Source organism: Gopherus evgoodei, chromosome 13 (genome assembly GCF_007399415.2).
Source record: "Gopherus evgoodei ecotype Sinaloan lineage chromosome 13, rGopEvg1_v1.p, whole genome shotgun sequence".
Taxonomy (NCBI): domain Eukaryota; kingdom Metazoa; phylum Chordata; order Testudines; family Testudinidae; genus Gopherus; species Gopherus evgoodei.
In genome coordinates this window covers 29,330,982-29,349,054 of record NC_044334.1, presented here as the reverse complement: position 1 = coordinate 29,349,054, position 18,073 = coordinate 29,330,982, and the positions used below count along the sequence as shown (strand labels likewise).

The window sequence follows — 18,073 nt, the reverse complement described above, 5'->3', positions numbered from 1 at the left end:
TCAAGGATATGAGTCCCTGAGTTCAACCAAAGAGAAAGGTATCTGGTAAAGACCCAGGGCTCAGACCCCTCCTGGAGCAGAAGTATGAGCATTTGGTGTTTTCCTCTGTGACAAAAATGTCTATTATGGGAGTCCCCACTGATGGAATACTGGCTCTAGGCCTGACTTCTTGAGCAGATTTGCAGTAACCAGCCATGAGTGGTTGCAGCAGAAGTCTGCTAGGTCACTGCTGATCCCTGGAATATGTACAGCCAATGTGGCTTCCCTGTGTTCATGATAGCACATCCAAAGTCTGATGGCCTCCTAACAGAGAGGGGATGACCACTGGATAGGGACTGGATGACTCTGGAGCTCTTCTCCTCTGGGTCTGAAAAGACTTCCATGGATTGCTACAAGACAAGGTGCTTCAACCTTGCATCTCACCGGTCCTTGCAGAGAATAAGCACACCAAACATATCTGTATATGAGACTCTCCTACACATCTGTATAAGAGACATCTACTGTGTCCATCTTTCAGAGGTATGAGTCCATCACGGATTGGATAGGGCTTGAAGCCTGCAGATTTTGAGACCATCATGTTAAGAAGCACTGTATGAGAGGGTCTAACCATCACTTCTCAGTCTAGATGAGTCAACATAGATCACAGTGGTCATGTCAAAGAATCGGAAGAGTTCTGTAGAAGATTTTTGAGACAATTTAGCCAAAACTAGGAATCATCGGGTTGGACACTCACCAGATTAAGACCTGCTGCCACAGGTGGTAAGAGGGAACTGAGGATGGATCTTCGCCACCCCACCCTTTATGCACTTCCATGGGAGCATAAGGTGGTACAGGGCACCTATACAGCTCTGATGGACACTGCTAATCAAAAAAACCCTCATCTCACAAACATGGGCACTGCCAGTAGGATCTACACTGACACATACCTGAAGAACTCACTTTATTCATTTCTGTTAGTTTTCAAAGGAATCTTTGCATACATATAGAGAGGGGAGGTAAATGCTTCTCACCATAACATTATGAATTTGTTCAATTGACCAAACCTAAGTTCATCCTGTACTGTCAGATTCAAATGCAGATTCCTCCACTGGACATTTCACCTTCTTCATAGAGAGGAGGAAGAAATCTTTATTCTTATTTCTAGATTTAGTTTTGCTCTCCGTGAAGGACGGAGAAGAGTGTATAGAACAGGGGTCCCCAACCTGTTGCCTGTGGGCACCATGGTGCCCGCCATGGCGTCTACGCATGCCCGTGTACTGGCCAGTGGACGAGCATCTGCCGAAATGCTGCTGACAAGCAGCGTCATCCAAAGGCATCGCCGCCAAAATACTGCTGATTTTCAATGGCATTTCAGCAGCGATGCCTCTGGATGACTCTGCTTGTTGGCGGTATTTTGGCAGGGATGCCTATTGACGTTACCACTTGTCGGCGGCATTTCGGCGGATGCTCGTCTGCCGCCATAGTCTTCTGTGGCTTGTTGTCTGGTGCTCACCAGATGAAAAAGGATCGGGACCACTGGTATAGCATGACAAGTTGGGGAGAACTAAGATGAGAGTCCCACTCTGTAAAGTAAGAATGGGACCCCTCTCCAGACACTTTCAGAGTAACTTCTAGAACCAGACTAGCTGAAACAATAAAAAGAAGTCTCCTTGTGAGTGACTGCTCCTTTAAGGTGGGGGACGTGAGGGAATAACAGAACCAAGAGGTTCCACGGTACTGAAAGAAGAGAGCAGCAGCATAGGGGAAACAAGGAGGAAGCTGCTACGTGGCTCCAAAAGGAGTAATGGAGGAGAGGGCAGATATACACAAATGTTTGGCAATACAGAAAAGGGAGAGAAAACAAAAGATGGTGCCAGAGAAAATGAAAGAAAGATGAAAAGCAAACTAAAGTTCCAATGGAAACGTGATTGATTCATCGCCACCTCCATTTCCCCCTACTCTTAGACTTAGTGACTGATTGTCAGAGCCCCCTGCCCCACGCCCAATCTCTGCCAGATATGGGGGCACATTTACCCCTGTATGGAGACAAACTTCCCAGAAGGGAACAAAGTAATCAGCTCCAGGGAAAGGAGAAGCAAGTAAGGAAAACTAAGGTAATGATTTCTGTGTGGGCAGTTGGGGATAATGGTCCCTTGGGATAATACATGCACAGGTTAGACAGTTAGTGTCAGAAAGAGAAGAATGTTTGTGTGCTTAAGTGTTATTTTCTGGATCTCTGAGCTTCATATAGAATGCTCACAGAAGGAATCGTATGGGAAGCTAGTTCTGCGCAACAGAGGGAAAAGGCGAGGCTTATCCATATGACCATCAGACACATATAAGCAGGGCACCTGAGCAATCATGGCGTTCACCACAACTGTTGCCATTACAAGGCAAGTCAGAGGGGCAAGCCTGGCTTCACCATTCCTGCACTAATGCAGGACCCATGCACACACTCGGGACCCACCTATCCGAGCCATGTGCTCCGCTTTCTTCACCTCCTGCTCCGCACGGGTCTTGAAGCGGTTTGAAGTATATTTATACATCCTGTGATGAACAGAATGTATTTATTAGTGATTTCAGCAGCCAGCTCAGGCACAACTATACAAAGGCTGCATGTAGCAGGAATGGCAAAACAGTCCATAGATTATGCAATGTGCCAGAGGCCACCATGAGCCTTAATAACTATCTTGTCCAGAGACTAAAGGTCCCCACATTCCATTCTCCTCACCAAAAGGGAGACTCTTCATGCAGCCATTCCTTCACCCAACCCAGAGCCTCCTGACCAAGTTATGCTGATCTCTCTCAAGCAGTCCTCCCACCAAAGTCTGCATTGCATATGCTATCATATCATATATTTAAAGTAGAACTGGGCAAATGTTGTGAAGATGAAGGTTTGGGAACCTCAAACAAATTTCTGACTTGGCAAAAACAGAATTTGTGAGCATCATTTCTTGTCATTTAAATCCATCTCATTTGGGCACAGGACTGGGAAAAGGGTTCTATTCTTAGCTCTCCCACCAAGTCACGTTATGAGCTGCAAAAATCTCTTAGGAATCCATTTTCAAAATTAGTCACGGATTTTTGGCTTTTAACTTGATAACCCTTGGGTCTGGTTTTTAAGAGGTGCACAGAACCCACAACTCCAAAGCCCATGGGAACTAGGGTTTCTCAGATGACACCAAGATCACCTTATTCTTAGCCCTGGTCTACACTGGAGGGGGATGGGTGGAAATCGGTCTAAGTTACACAACTTCAGCTACATGAATAATTTACCGCTGTGAGTCGACTGCTGCCACCCCCCCATCGACTCTGCCTGTGCCTCTTGCGGTGCTGGAGTACAGGAGTCGATGGGACAGCGCTTGGGGGTCAATTTATCGCATCTAGACTAGACTAGACGTGATAAATCGATCCCTGCTGGATCCATCGCTGCCCGCCGATCCAGTGGGTAGTGTAGACATACCTTTAGAAGCCTCCAACAACAGGGATTCCAGAAGCTCCCTTGGAAGCCTATTACAGTATTTAACTATCCTTATAGTTACAAAGTTTTCCATAATATCTAACTCAAATCTCTCTTGCTGCAGATTAAGTCAACTATTTCTTGTCCATTCTTCAGTGGACAGAGAATTGATCATTGTTCTCTTTATAATAGACCATAATATATCTGAAGATTTATCAGGTCCTCCCTCAGTCTTCTTCTTTCAAGACTAAACATGACCTATGAGGAAAGATTATTTTAAAAAAAATGGGCAAGTTTTGCAAGCCTTTTATCATTTTTGCTGCTGTCCTCTGGACTCTCTTCAATTTGTCCACGACTTTCCTGAAGTATGGTGTCCAGAACTGGACACATTACTCCAGCTGAGACCTCACCAGGGTCAAGTAGAGTAGAACAATTACCTCCCGTGTCTTATATATGATACTCCTGTTAATATACCCCAGAAGGACACGAGCCTTTTTCGCAATTGCATCACATTGTTGGCTCGTATTCAATTTGTCATCTACTGTAGCCCCCAGATCCTTTTCATTGTTCCCCATGTTGTATTTGTGCATCTGATTTTTTCTTCCTAACTGCAGTACTTTGCACTTCACTGAATTTCATCTTGTGGCCTTCACTGTCAATGTCATTCTGAATTCTAATCATGCCCTTCCAATTGCAAGCAATCCCTCTCAGCTTGGTGTCATCTGTAAATTTTATAAAAACAAACACTCTCCACTCTATTATCTAAACCATTAATGAAAATATTGAATAGTACTGAACCCAGAACAGACTCCTGTGAAATCCCATTAGATATATCCCCCCATTTTGACAGTGAACCATTGATAACTACGGAGTACAATCTTTCAACAGTTTTACACCCACCTTATAGCAAGTTTATGTAGACATTATTTCCCTAGTTTCCTTATGAGAATCAAGTATCAGAGGGGTAGCCGTGTTAGTCTGGATCTGTAAAAGCAGCAAAGAGTCCTGTGGCACTTTATAGACTAACAGACGTATTGGAGCATGAGCTTTCGTGGGTGAATACCCACTTTGTCGGATGCACGTCACTTAAGAGAATATCACTTAGAAGTGTATGACAAGTTTTATTAAAATCAAGATATATCACATCAACAGTTTTCTCCCCAGCCACTAGGCCAGTAACCCTGTCTAAGAAGGAAGTTAAACTGGTTTGGCATGATTTGTTCTTTGCCAAATCTGAACCAGTTATTTCTTTATAACCCTATTTTCATCTAGGTGCTTACAAAATGATTGGTCTTATAATTTGTTCCATAATCTTTCCAGGTATCAAAGTTGGGCTGTCTGGTCTAGAATTCCCCAGGTCCTTTTTATTCCCCTTTTTAAAGGCAGAGTGTTCATGTATCCTTCTCCAGCCATCTGAGACCTCATGCATCCCCCATGAGTTCTCAAAGATAACTGCTGACAGTTTTGAGATTGCTTCAGCTGGTTCCTTATGTGTCCCAGATGTGTATTCCACTTGTGTGTGTGTGTGTGCCCAACGTGTTGGAACATTTTGTCTAGCCATACCCATAGAGGGATGGCACTCAAGCGTCGGGGCTGTGGCTCTTCCCCTGGCTATATCAGGCAGTGCCATCCCAACCTCCATCAGTTTCTTTGCACCGAAAGTCTGATGCAGAGGGGATGGAGGGTGGGTTGTGGAATACATGCCTGCATTACTTCTCAAAGAACCACAATGACAGTAAGTAACCATTTCTTCTTCTTTGCAGACATGTATACCACTTAGATGACTCACAAGCAGTACCCCAATCTGGAGGCAGGGCTTGGAGTCTGCTGGAATAAGGATCACAGGATCACCCCTCTGAGGCCTGTGCCCACTCTGGACGATGCAGTAATAACACAGTGGTCCGTAAACATATATGAGGCCAGCCTCCAAATGTCCGGTAGGGAAATGTCATTGAGGAATCCTATCAACGTCGCTTGCGCCCTCATGGAGTGAGCTCATATCCTCTGAGTAGGCATAGCCAAAGCTATTTCATACACAGTCTTGATACAAGATCAGTCTAGAGATGGTCTGAGCAGAGACCGCTTGTCCCTTCATGCAGTTCGCATAGGAGACAAAACAGGCAAGGTAAAGCACGAAATGGTTTAAGTCCTATCTAGATAAAATGCCTGACATCCAAGTTATGGAGACGCCGATCTTAAGGGGAAGAGGACCCGTGTTCTTCCCGAAGTAGCAAATTCATCTGAATCAGGGAGTGTAACTGAGATGCCACCTTGAACAAAAACTTTGGGTGCAGTCGAAGTGTCACTTTGTCCTTGGAGAATTGAGTGTAAGCTGGCTTTGCCATGAGGGCTTGCAACTCACACACCCTTCTTGTGCATCTGATAGCTATCAGGGACACAGTTTTCTGAGACAGAAGGAGCAGTGGACAGAACTTAAAAGGCTTGAATGACAGGCCCATGATAGCAGCCACAACCACGAAAGCTCATGTTCCAAAACGTCTGTTAGTCTATAAGGTGCCACGGGATTCTTTGCTGCTTTTACAGATCCAGACTAACACGGCTACCCCTCTGATACTTGTTCTGACTAGATGTTCTGCAACCTTAACGAGTCCAGATGTACCCCCTACCCAGAAAGGAAGTGTCAGGTGGAGAGGGCCAAGCGAAGGGGACTCCTTGGCACACATTGTGTGGGGACTCTCACCAAGGCAAAGAATCTAGGACTGGTGGACGCAGGTGAACCAAACTGTGCAGAAAATGCAGGGCAGAGGGGTAGACTGTCCTGAACCACATAGCCAGGTTGCGCCTTCTCCCTCTTCAGAACTGGATCACTTGTGTGCAAGTGGACATGCAACCCAATAGGTTCAGACACATGGGGACTGTCATGGAGGGCTGAGACTGCAGACTGAGGAAGAACCGTTGCACTGCCTGGAAGCAGTCGGTCAGCAGGAAAGCCTCAACCTCATGGAATTTAACAGGGCTCCAATGAACTTGATTTTTTGAGTGGGAGCTGAACAGGAGAACTATACGCTGTCATATTGGGCTACATAATCCAGTTCCTTTCCACAGCCCTCCCCGTCCCTCTTCAGGGACCCCTCTCACAAAACTCTCATTGAGCAGGTCAGCTCTCTGATGTTGGGAGCGGTGGAGGAAGTTCCGCCAGAACACTCTGGCCACAGCTTTTACTCCTGGTGCTCCCTGATACTGAAATCCAAGGGAGGGAAGAGATCCATTCTTGATCTTCGCAGCCTCAGCAAATCTATCAAGTATGTGAGATTCCACAAGATCACTCTATCAGTGATCTTACCCACGCAGTTTCAGAATGATTGGTTTGCTGCTCTGGACCTACTTTCATATACGACGAGAGGAGTAGCGCTAAAATCGGTATTACCATATCAGATTAGGGTTAGTGTGGCCACAAATCGACGGTATTGGCCTCCGGGCGGTATCCCACAGTGCACCACTGTGACCGCTCTGGACAGCAATCTCAACTCAGATGCAGTGGCCAGGTAAACAGGAAAAGCCCTGCGAAATTTTGATTTTCATTTCCTGTTTGCCCAGCGTGGAGCTCTGATCAGCACGGGTAGCAATGCAGTCCCAAATCCAAAAAGAGCTCCAGCATGGACCGTACGGGAGATACTGAACCTGATCGCTGTACGGGGAAACAAATCTGTTCTATCAGAGCTCCGTTACAGAAGACGAAATGCCAAAGTGTTTGAAAAAAAAAAATCTACAGGCTACACAGTGCTGCGTGACAAGTGTAACAGGAAGCCAGAGACTCAAATGGACGCTCATGGAGGGAGGGGGTGGGTACTGAGGACTCCAGCTATCCCACAGTCCCCAGCAGTCTCCGAAAAGTATTTGCATTCTTCGCTGAGCTCCCAATGCCTGTAGGTTCAAACACATTGTCTGGCATGGTTCAGGGAATAGCTCGTCAATTTACTGCCTCCCCGACATGAAAGAAAAGGGAAAGAAATCGTTTCTTGACTTTTTTCAATGTCACCCTATGTCTACTCAATGCTGCTGGTAGACGCGATGCTACAGCAGTGAAGAGCAGTATCCACTCCTCTCCCCTCCCTGGTGGCAGATGGTACATGCTTGATAACTGCTGAATACCCTGGCTGGCCTCAGGGGCGCCTGGGTAAAAATAGGAATGATTCCTGGTCATTCCCAGTAGATGGTACAGAACGGCTGGTAACCGTCTTCATCATAGCCACTGGGGGCTGAGCTCCATCAGCCCCCTTCCTTTCTGGTGTAAAGAAAAGATTCTGTACTGCCTGGACTATCATAGCAGCGGGATGCTGGGCTCCTCTTCCCCGCACTGCTTAATGTCCTGTCTGGACTGTCATAGCACGGAGAGGCTGCCTCCCCCCTCATTTTATCTCACTAACAAGTCACTGTTTCTTATTCCTGCACTCTTTATAACTTCATGACACAAATGGGGGGGACACTGGCACAGTAGCCCAGGAAGGTTGGGGGAGGAGGGAAGCAAAGGGTGGGGTTGTTGCAGGGGCATCCCCCGTGAATGGCATGTAGCTCATCATTTCTGCAGGATCTGACACTGAGCAGCTGTGCTCTCCGATACACTGCTTCTCTAGTACACTTGTCCCAAATTCTAGCCAGGACTGACTCTATTTTTAGAAACCATAAAGGACGGATTGACTCGGGGAGTCATTCCCAGTTTTGCTTTTGTGCCCCAGGCCGATCTCAGCCAGGGGCACCCATGGTAGCAGCAGACAGCACAGAAGGACAGATAACCATCATCTCATTGCCAAATTACACTGGCAGCAGACAGTACAGAACAACTGGTAACCATCTCTGCTATCATGCAAAAGCAAATGAATGCTGCTGTGTAGCGCTGGAGTATCGCCTCTGTCCGCGGCATTCAGTACACATACAGTGACTGTAAAAAAAAAAAGGCTGAACGGGCTCCATGGTTGCCGTGCTATGGCGTCTGCCAGGACAATCAGGGAAAAAGGGCACAAAACGATTGTCTGACGTTGCTTTCCCGGAGAAAGGAAAGAGTGACGACATTTACCCAGAACCACCCGCGACAATGATTTCTGCCCCATCAGCCACTGGGCTCTCAATCCAGAATTCTAAGGGGCGGGGGAGACTGCAGGAACTATGGGATAGCTACGGAATAGCTACCCACAGTGCAACGCTCTGGAAATCGATGCTAGCCTCGGACCATGGACACACACCACCGAATTAATGTGCTTAGTGTGGCTGCGTGCACTCGACTTTATACAATCTGTTTTATAAAACCGGTTTATGTAAAATCGGAATTATCCCGTAGTGTAGATGTACCCTTAGAGTCTGCTTTTTTGAAGTCCTTATTCTGCTTCTCTCACTCCTTCCCCTTTCCTTAGAATTATGAAATCTATAATTTCACGATCATTTTCACATAAACTGACTTCAGCCTCCATATTTACAACCAATTCCTCTTGGTCAGAATTAAGTCTAAAATGGCTGTCCACCTGGCTACTTCCTCCATCTTTCAAAGGGGCTTTTCTCCCCTGCCTTTGGTGCAAGAGGTTCATGGCCCTTAGAAACAGACTACAGGATCTTGAGACTAGAGTGGCTGAACTGGAGGAACTAAGTCCAGGTCTACACTATGAGTTTAGGTCTAATTTAGTAGCATTACACTGATTTAACCCTGTACCCATCCACACAACAAAGCCGGTTTTTTCAACTTAAAGGGCTCAACATCGATTTCTGTACTTCTCCCCCGACAAGGGGATTAGCGCTGAAATCGACTTTGCCGGGTCGAATTTGGAGTAGTGTGGTCATAATTTGATGGTATTGGCCTCTGGGAGCTATCCCAGAGTGCTCCATTGTGACTGCTCTAGACAGCGCTCTCAATTCAGATGCACTGGCCAGGTAGACAGGAAAAAGCCTGCGAACTTTTAAAAAGACGGTTACTCACCTTTGTAACTGTTGTTCTTCGAGATGTGTTGCTCATATCCATTCCAGTTAGGTGTGTGGGCGCCGCGTGCACGTTCGTTGGAGAAACTTTTACCCTAGCAACACTCGGCGAGTTGGCTGGGCGCCCCCTGGAGTGGCGCCGCTATGGCGCCGGATATATACCCCAGCCGACCCGGCCACCCTTCTGTTCCTTCTTGCCGGCTACTCCGACAGTGGGGAAGGAGGGTGAGTTTGGAATGGATATGAGCAACACATCTCGAAGAACAACAGTTACAAAGGTGAGTAACCATCTTTTCTTCTTCGAGTGATTGCTCATATCCATTCTAGTTAGGTGATTCCCAAGCCTTACCTAGGTGGAGGGGTCAGAGTGAGATGTGGCAGTATGCAGAACCGCTGCGCCAAAGGCTGCATCATCTCTAGATTGCTGGACTAGCGCGTAGTGCGATGTGAAGGTGTGGACTGATGACCAGGTCGCTGCACAGCATCTCTCCTGAACAGGCACGTGCGCCAGGAAGGCGGCTGATGACGCTTGAGCTCTGGTAGAATGCGCTGTGAGATGGCCCGAAGGGACATGAGCTAGGTCATAGCATGTGCAGATGCATGCTGTCACCCAGGAGGAGATTCTCTGGGAGGAGACTGGCAGACCTTTCATCCGTTCCGTGACCGCCACAAACAGCTGGGGAGACTTCCGGAAGGGCTTCATACACTCAATACAGAAAGCGAGCACTCTACGTACATCTAAGGAGTGTAGCTGCTGCTCCCGCCGAGAAGATTGGGGCTTCAGAAAGAAGACCGGGAGGAAGATGTCTTGGTTGGTATGGAAGGCAGACACTACCTTAGGGAGGAACGCCGGATGAGGTCGCAGTTGTACCTTGTCCCTACGAAAGACAGTGTACAGCGGGTCCAGGCCCTTAATGAACCGAGAGACCAAGGGGTGGGAGAACATGGAGTGACCACCCTCGCCTGGCTAGAAAGTGGATATAGCTGCTAAGTGCACCTTCAGAGAGGATGTCGCCAGGCCCTGCTGCTTAAGGTACCAGAGGTAGTCTAGGACCGTGGGAATCGAGGCCTCCAAGGGAGTAATGCCCTGTGTTGCGCACCAGCAAGAGAAGTGTTTCCACTTTGCCAAATACGTGGAGCGGGTGGAAGGCTTCCTGTTACTGAGGAGAATATGCTGTACCGGAGCGGAACAGCGTAACTCCGCTGTGTTTAGCCATGCAGGAGCCATGCCGTGAGGTGGAGGGCTCGCAGGTCTGGGTGGCGAAGCCTGCCGTGGTCTTGCGTGATCAGGTCTGGAAGGAGAGGGAGGGGAACTGGGGTGGCCATGGGCAGATCTAGCAGGGTGGTGTACCAGTGCTGTCTGGGCCACACAGGCGCAATCAGGATCAGATGCACTTTGTCCCTGCGGAGCTTTAACAGGACCTTGTGCACCAGAGGAAACAGAGGGAAGGCATACAGCAGGTGGTGCCTCCACGACAGGAGGAATGCATCTGTGATCGACCCTGGAGAGAGACCCTGAAAGGAGCAAAACTCTTGGCACTTCCTGTTCGAGCGGGAGGCGAACAGATCTATGAGGGGAAATCCCCACCTCCGGAAGATCGAATGGATGACGTCCGGCCTTATTGACCACTCGTGACAGAGGAAGGACCGGCTGAGCAGATCCGCCAGAGCGTTCTGAACCCCCGGGAGAAAGGATGCCACCAGGTCTATCGAGTGGGCTATACAGAAGTCCCAGAGTCGAATGGCCTCTTGACACAGAGGAGACAAGCAGCTCCCCCCGTTTGTTGATATAGTACATGGCCATTGTGTTGTCCGTGAACACAGAATGCCTGGCACGCGAGGTGGACTGCTCTCAACTCCCGGACGCTTATGTGGAGCGTCAGCTCCTGGGACGACCAAAGGCCCTGGGTACGAAGGTGACCTAGATAGGCCCCCCAACCGAGGGATGACGCATCTGTCGTTAAGGCCAGTGATGGCGGCTGTGGATGGAATGGCATCCCTGTGCATACCAGGGATGGAGTTAGCCACCAATCGAGGGAGCGGAGAGGGCTCGGGGGAACTGTCACCAGGATGTCTATAGGGTCCCTGCCCCGGCGGAAGACCGAATGGAACCATGTTTGAAAGGGTAATATGCGGAGTCTGGCATACTTGGTCACATAAGTACATGCGGCCATATGCCCCAGGAGGCCAAGGCAGGTGCGAGCTGAGGTGATTGGGGAGGCCTGCAAACCTCAGATGATTGATATGATCGCCTGGAAGCAGGGCTGAGGCAAGCAGGCCCTGGTTTGAGTGGAATCCAGCGTTGCCCCTAGGAAGTCCAGCCTTTGTGTGGGGACAAGGGTGGATTTCTCGGTGTTGAGGAGTAGGCCGAACCAGGAGAATACGTCCGCGATTATGCCAACATACTGTCGGACCTGAGTCTGAGAGGTCCCCTTGATGAGCCAGTCATCCAGATACGGGAACACATGTATCTGTTGCTGGTGAGGTGGGCGGCGACGACGGCCACATGCTTCGTGAACACCCTCGGGGCCGTGGAGAGGCCGAAGGGGAGGACTGTGAATTGGAAGTGCTGGTGGTTGACCATAAAGCGAAGGTACTTCCTGTGCTGTGGGAAGATGGCAAGGTGGAAGTACGCGTTCTTCATGTCGAGGGCGGCATACCAGTCTCCAGGATCCAAGGACGGGATAATAGTTCCCAGGGAGACCATGCGGAACTTCAACTTGAGCATCCATTTGTTGAGTCCTCGCAGGTCTAGGATAGGTCTGAGGCCTCCCTTGGACTTGGGAATCAGAAAATAGCGGGAGTAAAACCCCTTCCCCTCTCGTCTAATGGTACCTCCTCTATGGCTCCCGCTGCGAGAAGAGACTGTACCTCTTGTAAGAGGACTTGCTCGTGAGAGGGGTCCCTGAAGAGGGACCGGGATGGGGGGCGGGAATGAAGCAAATTGGAGGTGGTATCCTTGCTTCACCGTGCGTAGAACCCAAAGATCCGAAGTCAGTTGGGACCACGCCGGGAGGAAGTAGGAGAGACGGTTGGAGAAAGGAGGGGAAGGATCCTGTCTTGAGACTGGTATGCTGTCCCCAGGCGCACCCTCAAAAGTTGGACTTACGCCCCGGTGGTGCCTTAGGAGGGCCCGTGGTTTTGGTCCCCTTGGGGACTGGATTGGCGTCTACGGCCACCCCGCCCGCGCCTTCTACTGAGGTCCTGTCTGTGCCGAGGTGTAAAGTATGGGCGGTGTGTTTGGAGTCTGAAAGGTCTACGTTGGGTTACGGGGGTATGCATGCCCAACGAGTGCATGATGACCCTATTATCCTTCCGGCTCTGCAACTTGGGATTGGTCTTTTCTGAGAACAAACCCTTTCCATCAAAGGGTAAGTCCTGGATGGTGTACTGAAGCTCAGGAGGCAGGTTAAGACCTGGAGCCAGGAGATACGCCTCATGGTGATGCCCGAGGCCAAAGTTCTGGCCGCCGAGTCGGCCGCATCTAGGGAGGCCTGCAGAGAGGTCCTGGCCGCTTTCTTGTCTTCCCTTCCTTCAGGAATGAGCTAAATTCCTGGCGTGAGTCCGGGGGTAGCAGTTCGGTGAATCTACCCACCTCCGCCCAGGTGTTATAGTTATATCGACTCAGTATAGCCTGCTAGTTGGCCACTCGGAGCTGTAAGGCCCCCGCTGAGTACACCTTACGACCCAGGAGATCCATCTGCCTGGCCTCCTTGGACTTTGGGGCAGGCGCCTGCTGGCCATGGCGTTCCCTTTCGTTGACAACTGGACAACTAAGGAGGAGGGAGGAGGATGAACGTACAAGTACTCATACCCCTGAGAGGGTAGCATGTACTTTCTCTCAACTCCCTTTGCAGTGGGTGGAAAGGAGGCTGGAGACTGCCAGAGGGTGTCGGCAGTGGCCTGGATAGTCTTAATAAACGGCAGTGGCACGCGGTGAGGATGCTCACTATGGGGTCTTCGACTTCCGGGACTTCCTCCACTGGGAGGTTGATATTGAGAGCCACCCTGCGAAGGAGGTCCTGATGGGCCCTGAGGTCTATCGGCGGAGGCCCTGATGATGAGGTCCCTGCCACAGCCTCATCCGGGGAGGAGGATGATGATACCCCGGGAAAGAGAGGGTCCTGGATGGCCTCTTGCTTCTGGGATGGTTCCTGCTCCAGCTGTCCCGGGAAGTCCGGAGGATGTTGCGTGCTCCTCTGACTCAGCCGCGGGGGGGGGCGGGAAATGGTGGCCTCTGGTGCCCGATGTTCTGAGGCAGCAGAGCGGGTCTGGACTAGGGGAGCACCCAGGGCTTGATGGTATGCCCAGGGTGTCCAAAAGGACCACCGTCGAGGTCCTACATCCTGAGGCCGTGAGTCCTGAAAACCCCCCGGAGGCACCTCCATATCACGGTCCCGGTCATAACAGCTGTCAGCATGGGAGGATATGGACGTCTGTCTGGACGGCCATGGAGGAGCAGAGAAGCCTGGAGCCGAAGTTCCGACGGATCTCGCACCCCTCGACTGTGGGGACCGGTGCCGGTACACAGAGCAGTACCGAGAACGATACCGGGACCTGCGACCGGACTGGTGCTGGGAGGTCGACCGGGATCTCGAGTCTCTACGTCATGATCTGCTCCGGGAAGTACGGTGCCTGGGTCAGTGCTGGAGTACTGGAGTGATACCGCGAATAGCAGGTCGGGGAGCGAGAGACTGACCGGTGCCGCGAATCCGACCGGTGCCGCGAGTCCGACCGGTGCTGGGACTGGGAGCGACGTCTCAACCTAGAGCGTCTGCGGGATCGTGACCTTGAGCAGTGCTGGTCCGCTATGCTGACAGACATCGGTCTGGTCAGGGTTGGCTTGCCCACGGATTGTAGTACCCGCACGGTGGTGCCGGGGGTAGGGGCAGTGCCGCCCGGCACTGGTAATGGCGATCAAGTCTCTCGCCGCAGAAAACGTTTCCGGAGTAGACGGCAAAGTAAGCTCTACCATGGCAGGTGCCAGGGAGCTGTCAGGCGCCAGACTCAACGGCCCTCGTGGGGCTGGAGTCGACGGTGCCGGTTTAGGCGGCGGCGCGGCAGATATTGGTGCTGGGAGGTCCGACCTAGGCGCAGTCTCTGGCTGCAACGCGGGTGTTGTCGGGGCCGTCGAGCCTTCGCCGTCTTCGACCTCGGGGAGAGGGAGCGGCGCGGAGTCAATTTCAGTGCTGGTGGTGGCCGGTGCCGAGAGTCCTTAGGCGTACCGGCGATGCCCGGTACTGTAGGGGTGCCTCTGCTCACCGACTGGCTCGTGCTCGATGCCGAAGGTGTCAGGGGCACTTCCATGAGGAGCTGCTTTAACCTGATGTCCCGCTCCTTCTTAGTTCTCGGCTTAAAAGCCTTGCAAATTGAGCACTTAGCAGATAAGTGCGATTCCCCGAGGCACTTCAAACAGGAGTCATGGGGATCTCCTGTTGGCATCGGCCTGTGACAGGCCGAGCACTGCATGAAACCCGGTGAGCCAGGCATGAGCTCCAGCACCGGGTGCGGGGAAGGGGCTACCCTGGAATCCCACAAACAATTACTAACTAACAACTATAACTATGAACTATAACTAAATCTAACGAACTTTATATAGAAGAACAATTAACTACAACTATGGATATAACAACGAGAAGAAAAACTACGAGCAGCTAGGGAAGGTGGAGGTCAGCTAAGCCGCACTCCACTGTTCCAACGACCGACACGGGCGGTAAGAAGGAACTGAAGGGTGGCCGGGTCGGCTGGAGTATATATCCGGTGCCATAGTGGTGCCACTCCAGGGGGCGCCCAGCCAACTCGCCGAGTGTTGCTAGGGTAAAAGTTTCTCCGACAAACGTGCACGCGGTGCGCACACACCTGACTGGAATGGATATGAGCAATCATTCGAAGAAGAATCTCACTTCCTGTTTGGCCAGTGTGGCAATCTGCAGGTGAGTGCAGATCTCATCAGCAAAGGTGACCATGATGGAGTCCTAGAATCACAAAAGAGTCCCAGCATAGACCGAACGGGAGGTACGGGATCTGATCGCTGTAGGGGGAGACGAATCCATGCTATCAGAACTCCATTCCAAAAGACGACGTGCCCAAACATTTGAAAAAATCTCCAAGGGCCTGAAGGACAGAAGCTATAACAGGGACCCGCTACAATGAAACTTAAGGAGCTGAGGCAAGCCTACCAAAAAACAGAGAGGCAAACGGCCGTTCCAGGTCAGAGCCCCAGACATGCCACTTCTATGATGAGCTGCATGCCATTCTAGGAGATGCCCCTACAACAACCCCACCCCTGTGCTTTGACTTTGTCAATGGAGTAGCACACAACAGGGATGCGGGGTTTGGGGACAAGGAAGATGATGAGAAGTTTGAAGATGGCTCACAGCAAGCAAGCAGAGAAACCGTTTTCCCTGACAGCCAGGAACTGTTTCTCATCCTGGACCTGGAGTCAGTACCCCCCGAACCCACCCAAGGCTGCCTCCCGAACCCACCAGGCAGGGAAGGGACCTCTGTAAATATTAGACACGGCTTAAAAACAAGCATGTTTAATGTTTAATTTGCCCTGGCATTCGCGGACAGTACACCTACTTGAAAAGTCTGTTAATGTGTATGGGGATGGAATGGAAATTCTCCAGGGACATCTCCATAAAGCTCTCCTGGATGTACTCCTCCATGGTAGGACAGTTTACCATGCCAGGCCAATAGCATGTAGTCTGGAATCATTGCATAACAGAGTGTATGGTCCTGGGGTTTGCTGGCATTCAAACAACATCTGTTTTTTTCATCTCTGTTATTTTCAGGAGAATATCATCATTCCTGGTCACCCGGTTGAAATAGGGTGATTTTATTAAGGGGACATTCAGAGGTGCGCGTTCCTGCTGGGCTGTTTGCCTATGGCAGAACAGAAATGTTCCCCGCTGTTAGCCACGTGGTGGGGTGAGGGGTGAAGCGATCATCTCAGAGAATTGGGTGCATGTGTGTGTGGGGGGGGGGAGGTTAGTTGGGCTTGTGCTGCACATTAACCCAAAAACCACAGCTCCTCCTTTTAAATTGTCAACCCATTTTAAATGGCCAAGCCAATGGCTGCTTGGTATGGGAAATGAGGGTGCTCTTGTTTGAAACCATTCCCACATGTTATGAAGGTTAAAGAAGTCAAAACATTGTGTCTTACCATGGTTGCCTGCAAGTTGAATTTTGTTGCCCAGCCCTGCGTGAGTGATCTCTCACATCAAACCAGCATATCCTCAATAAGAGGCAAAATGCAACCTTGTACTGAAAACACATATGCTATGTAAAGTTAACAGCAAGGTTTACCATGAAAGAGTCTACCCATTCTCTAAAATGTGTCTTTTTAACTACCACTCTCCCTATTTTTAACTCCACCAGCTGCAAACATTTCAATGCTCACAGTATCTTCTCCTTCCCAGAGGCTAGTGAAGATTACAAGGCAAAAAAAACACAATCGCGATGAAATATTCTCTGAGCTCATGCAGTCCTCCCACACTGAAAGAGCCCAGCAGAATGTGTGCAGGCAGACAATGTCAGAGTCCAGGAAAGCATAGTGAACACGAGGACAGGTGGCAGGCTGAAGATGATTGGTGACATCAGTTTGGTGACAGAAGGCAAGAGGCAATGCTGAGACTACTGGAGGAACAAACTGATATGTGCCAGCATATGGCTGAGGTTCAGGAAAGGCAGCAAGAGGTTCAGGAAAGGCAGCAAGAGCACAGACCACCGCTGCAGCCTCTGTGTAACCAACCGCCCTCCTCCCCAAGTTCCATAGTCTCCTCACCCAGACACCCAAGAATGCAGTGGGGGGGGGCCTCTGGGCAATCAACAACTCCATCCCAGAGGACTGCTCAAGCAACAGAAAGCCTCCCGGGGCTACCTTGGCAGTTATCCCCCCTTTTGTGTGATGAATTAATAAAGAATGCATGAATGTGAAGCAACAATGACTTTATTGCCTCTGCAAGTGCTGATCAAAGGGGGAGGGGTGGTTAGCTTACAGGGAAGTAGAATGAACCAAGGGAGGTTGGGGGGCTCATCAAAGAGAAACAGAACTTTCACACCATAGCCTGGCCAGTCATGAAACTGGTTTTCAAAGCTTCTCTGATGTGCAGTGCGCTCTCCTGTACTCTGCTAACCCCCTTGGTATGTGGCTGCGCATAATCAGCAGCCAGGCGATTTGCCTCAACCTCCCACCCCGCCATAAACATCTACCCCTTACTCTCACAGATATTGTGGAGCACACAGCAAGCAGTAATAATAATGGGAATACTGGTTTCACTGAGGTCTACCCGAGTCAGTAAACTGCACCAGCGAGCTTTTAAATGTCCAAATGCACATTCTACCACCACTCTGTGCACTCGCTCTGCCTATAGTTGAACAGCTCCTGACTACTGTCCAGGCTGCCTGTGTACGGCTTCATGAGACTTGGCAATAAGGGATAGGCTAGGTCCCACGGGAGAACTATAGGCATTTCAACATCCCCAACAGTTATTTTTCTGGTCTGGGAAGAAAGTCCCTTCCTGCAGCTTTTGAAAAAGACCAGAGTTCCTGAAGATGCAAGCGTCAGGTACCTTTCTCGGCCATCCCACGTTGTTGTTGCTGAAACATCCCTTGTGATTCACCAGTGCTTGCAGCACTACTGAAAAGTACCCCTTTCGGTTTACGTACTCGCTGCCTTGGTACTCTGGTGTCAAGATAGGGATACAG

General features: G+C 50.2%; 1 protein-coding gene across 6 annotated transcripts in view; it reads right to left on the bottom strand.

The window, feature by feature from the left end:
- MORC2 (MORC family CW-type zinc finger 2) overlaps positions 1-18,073 on the bottom strand; it is a 103,787-nt gene that overhangs the window by 46,754 nt on the left and 38,960 nt on the right. For all 6 annotated transcript variants that reach the window (XM_030583549.1, XM_030583543.1, XM_030583545.1 and 3 more), the window contains one exon: positions 2,447-2,526. In XM_030583549.1, the coding sequence (XP_030439409.1) occupies positions 2,447-2,526 (80 nt within the window). The remainder of the gene's footprint in view (positions 1-2,446; positions 2,527-18,073) is intronic.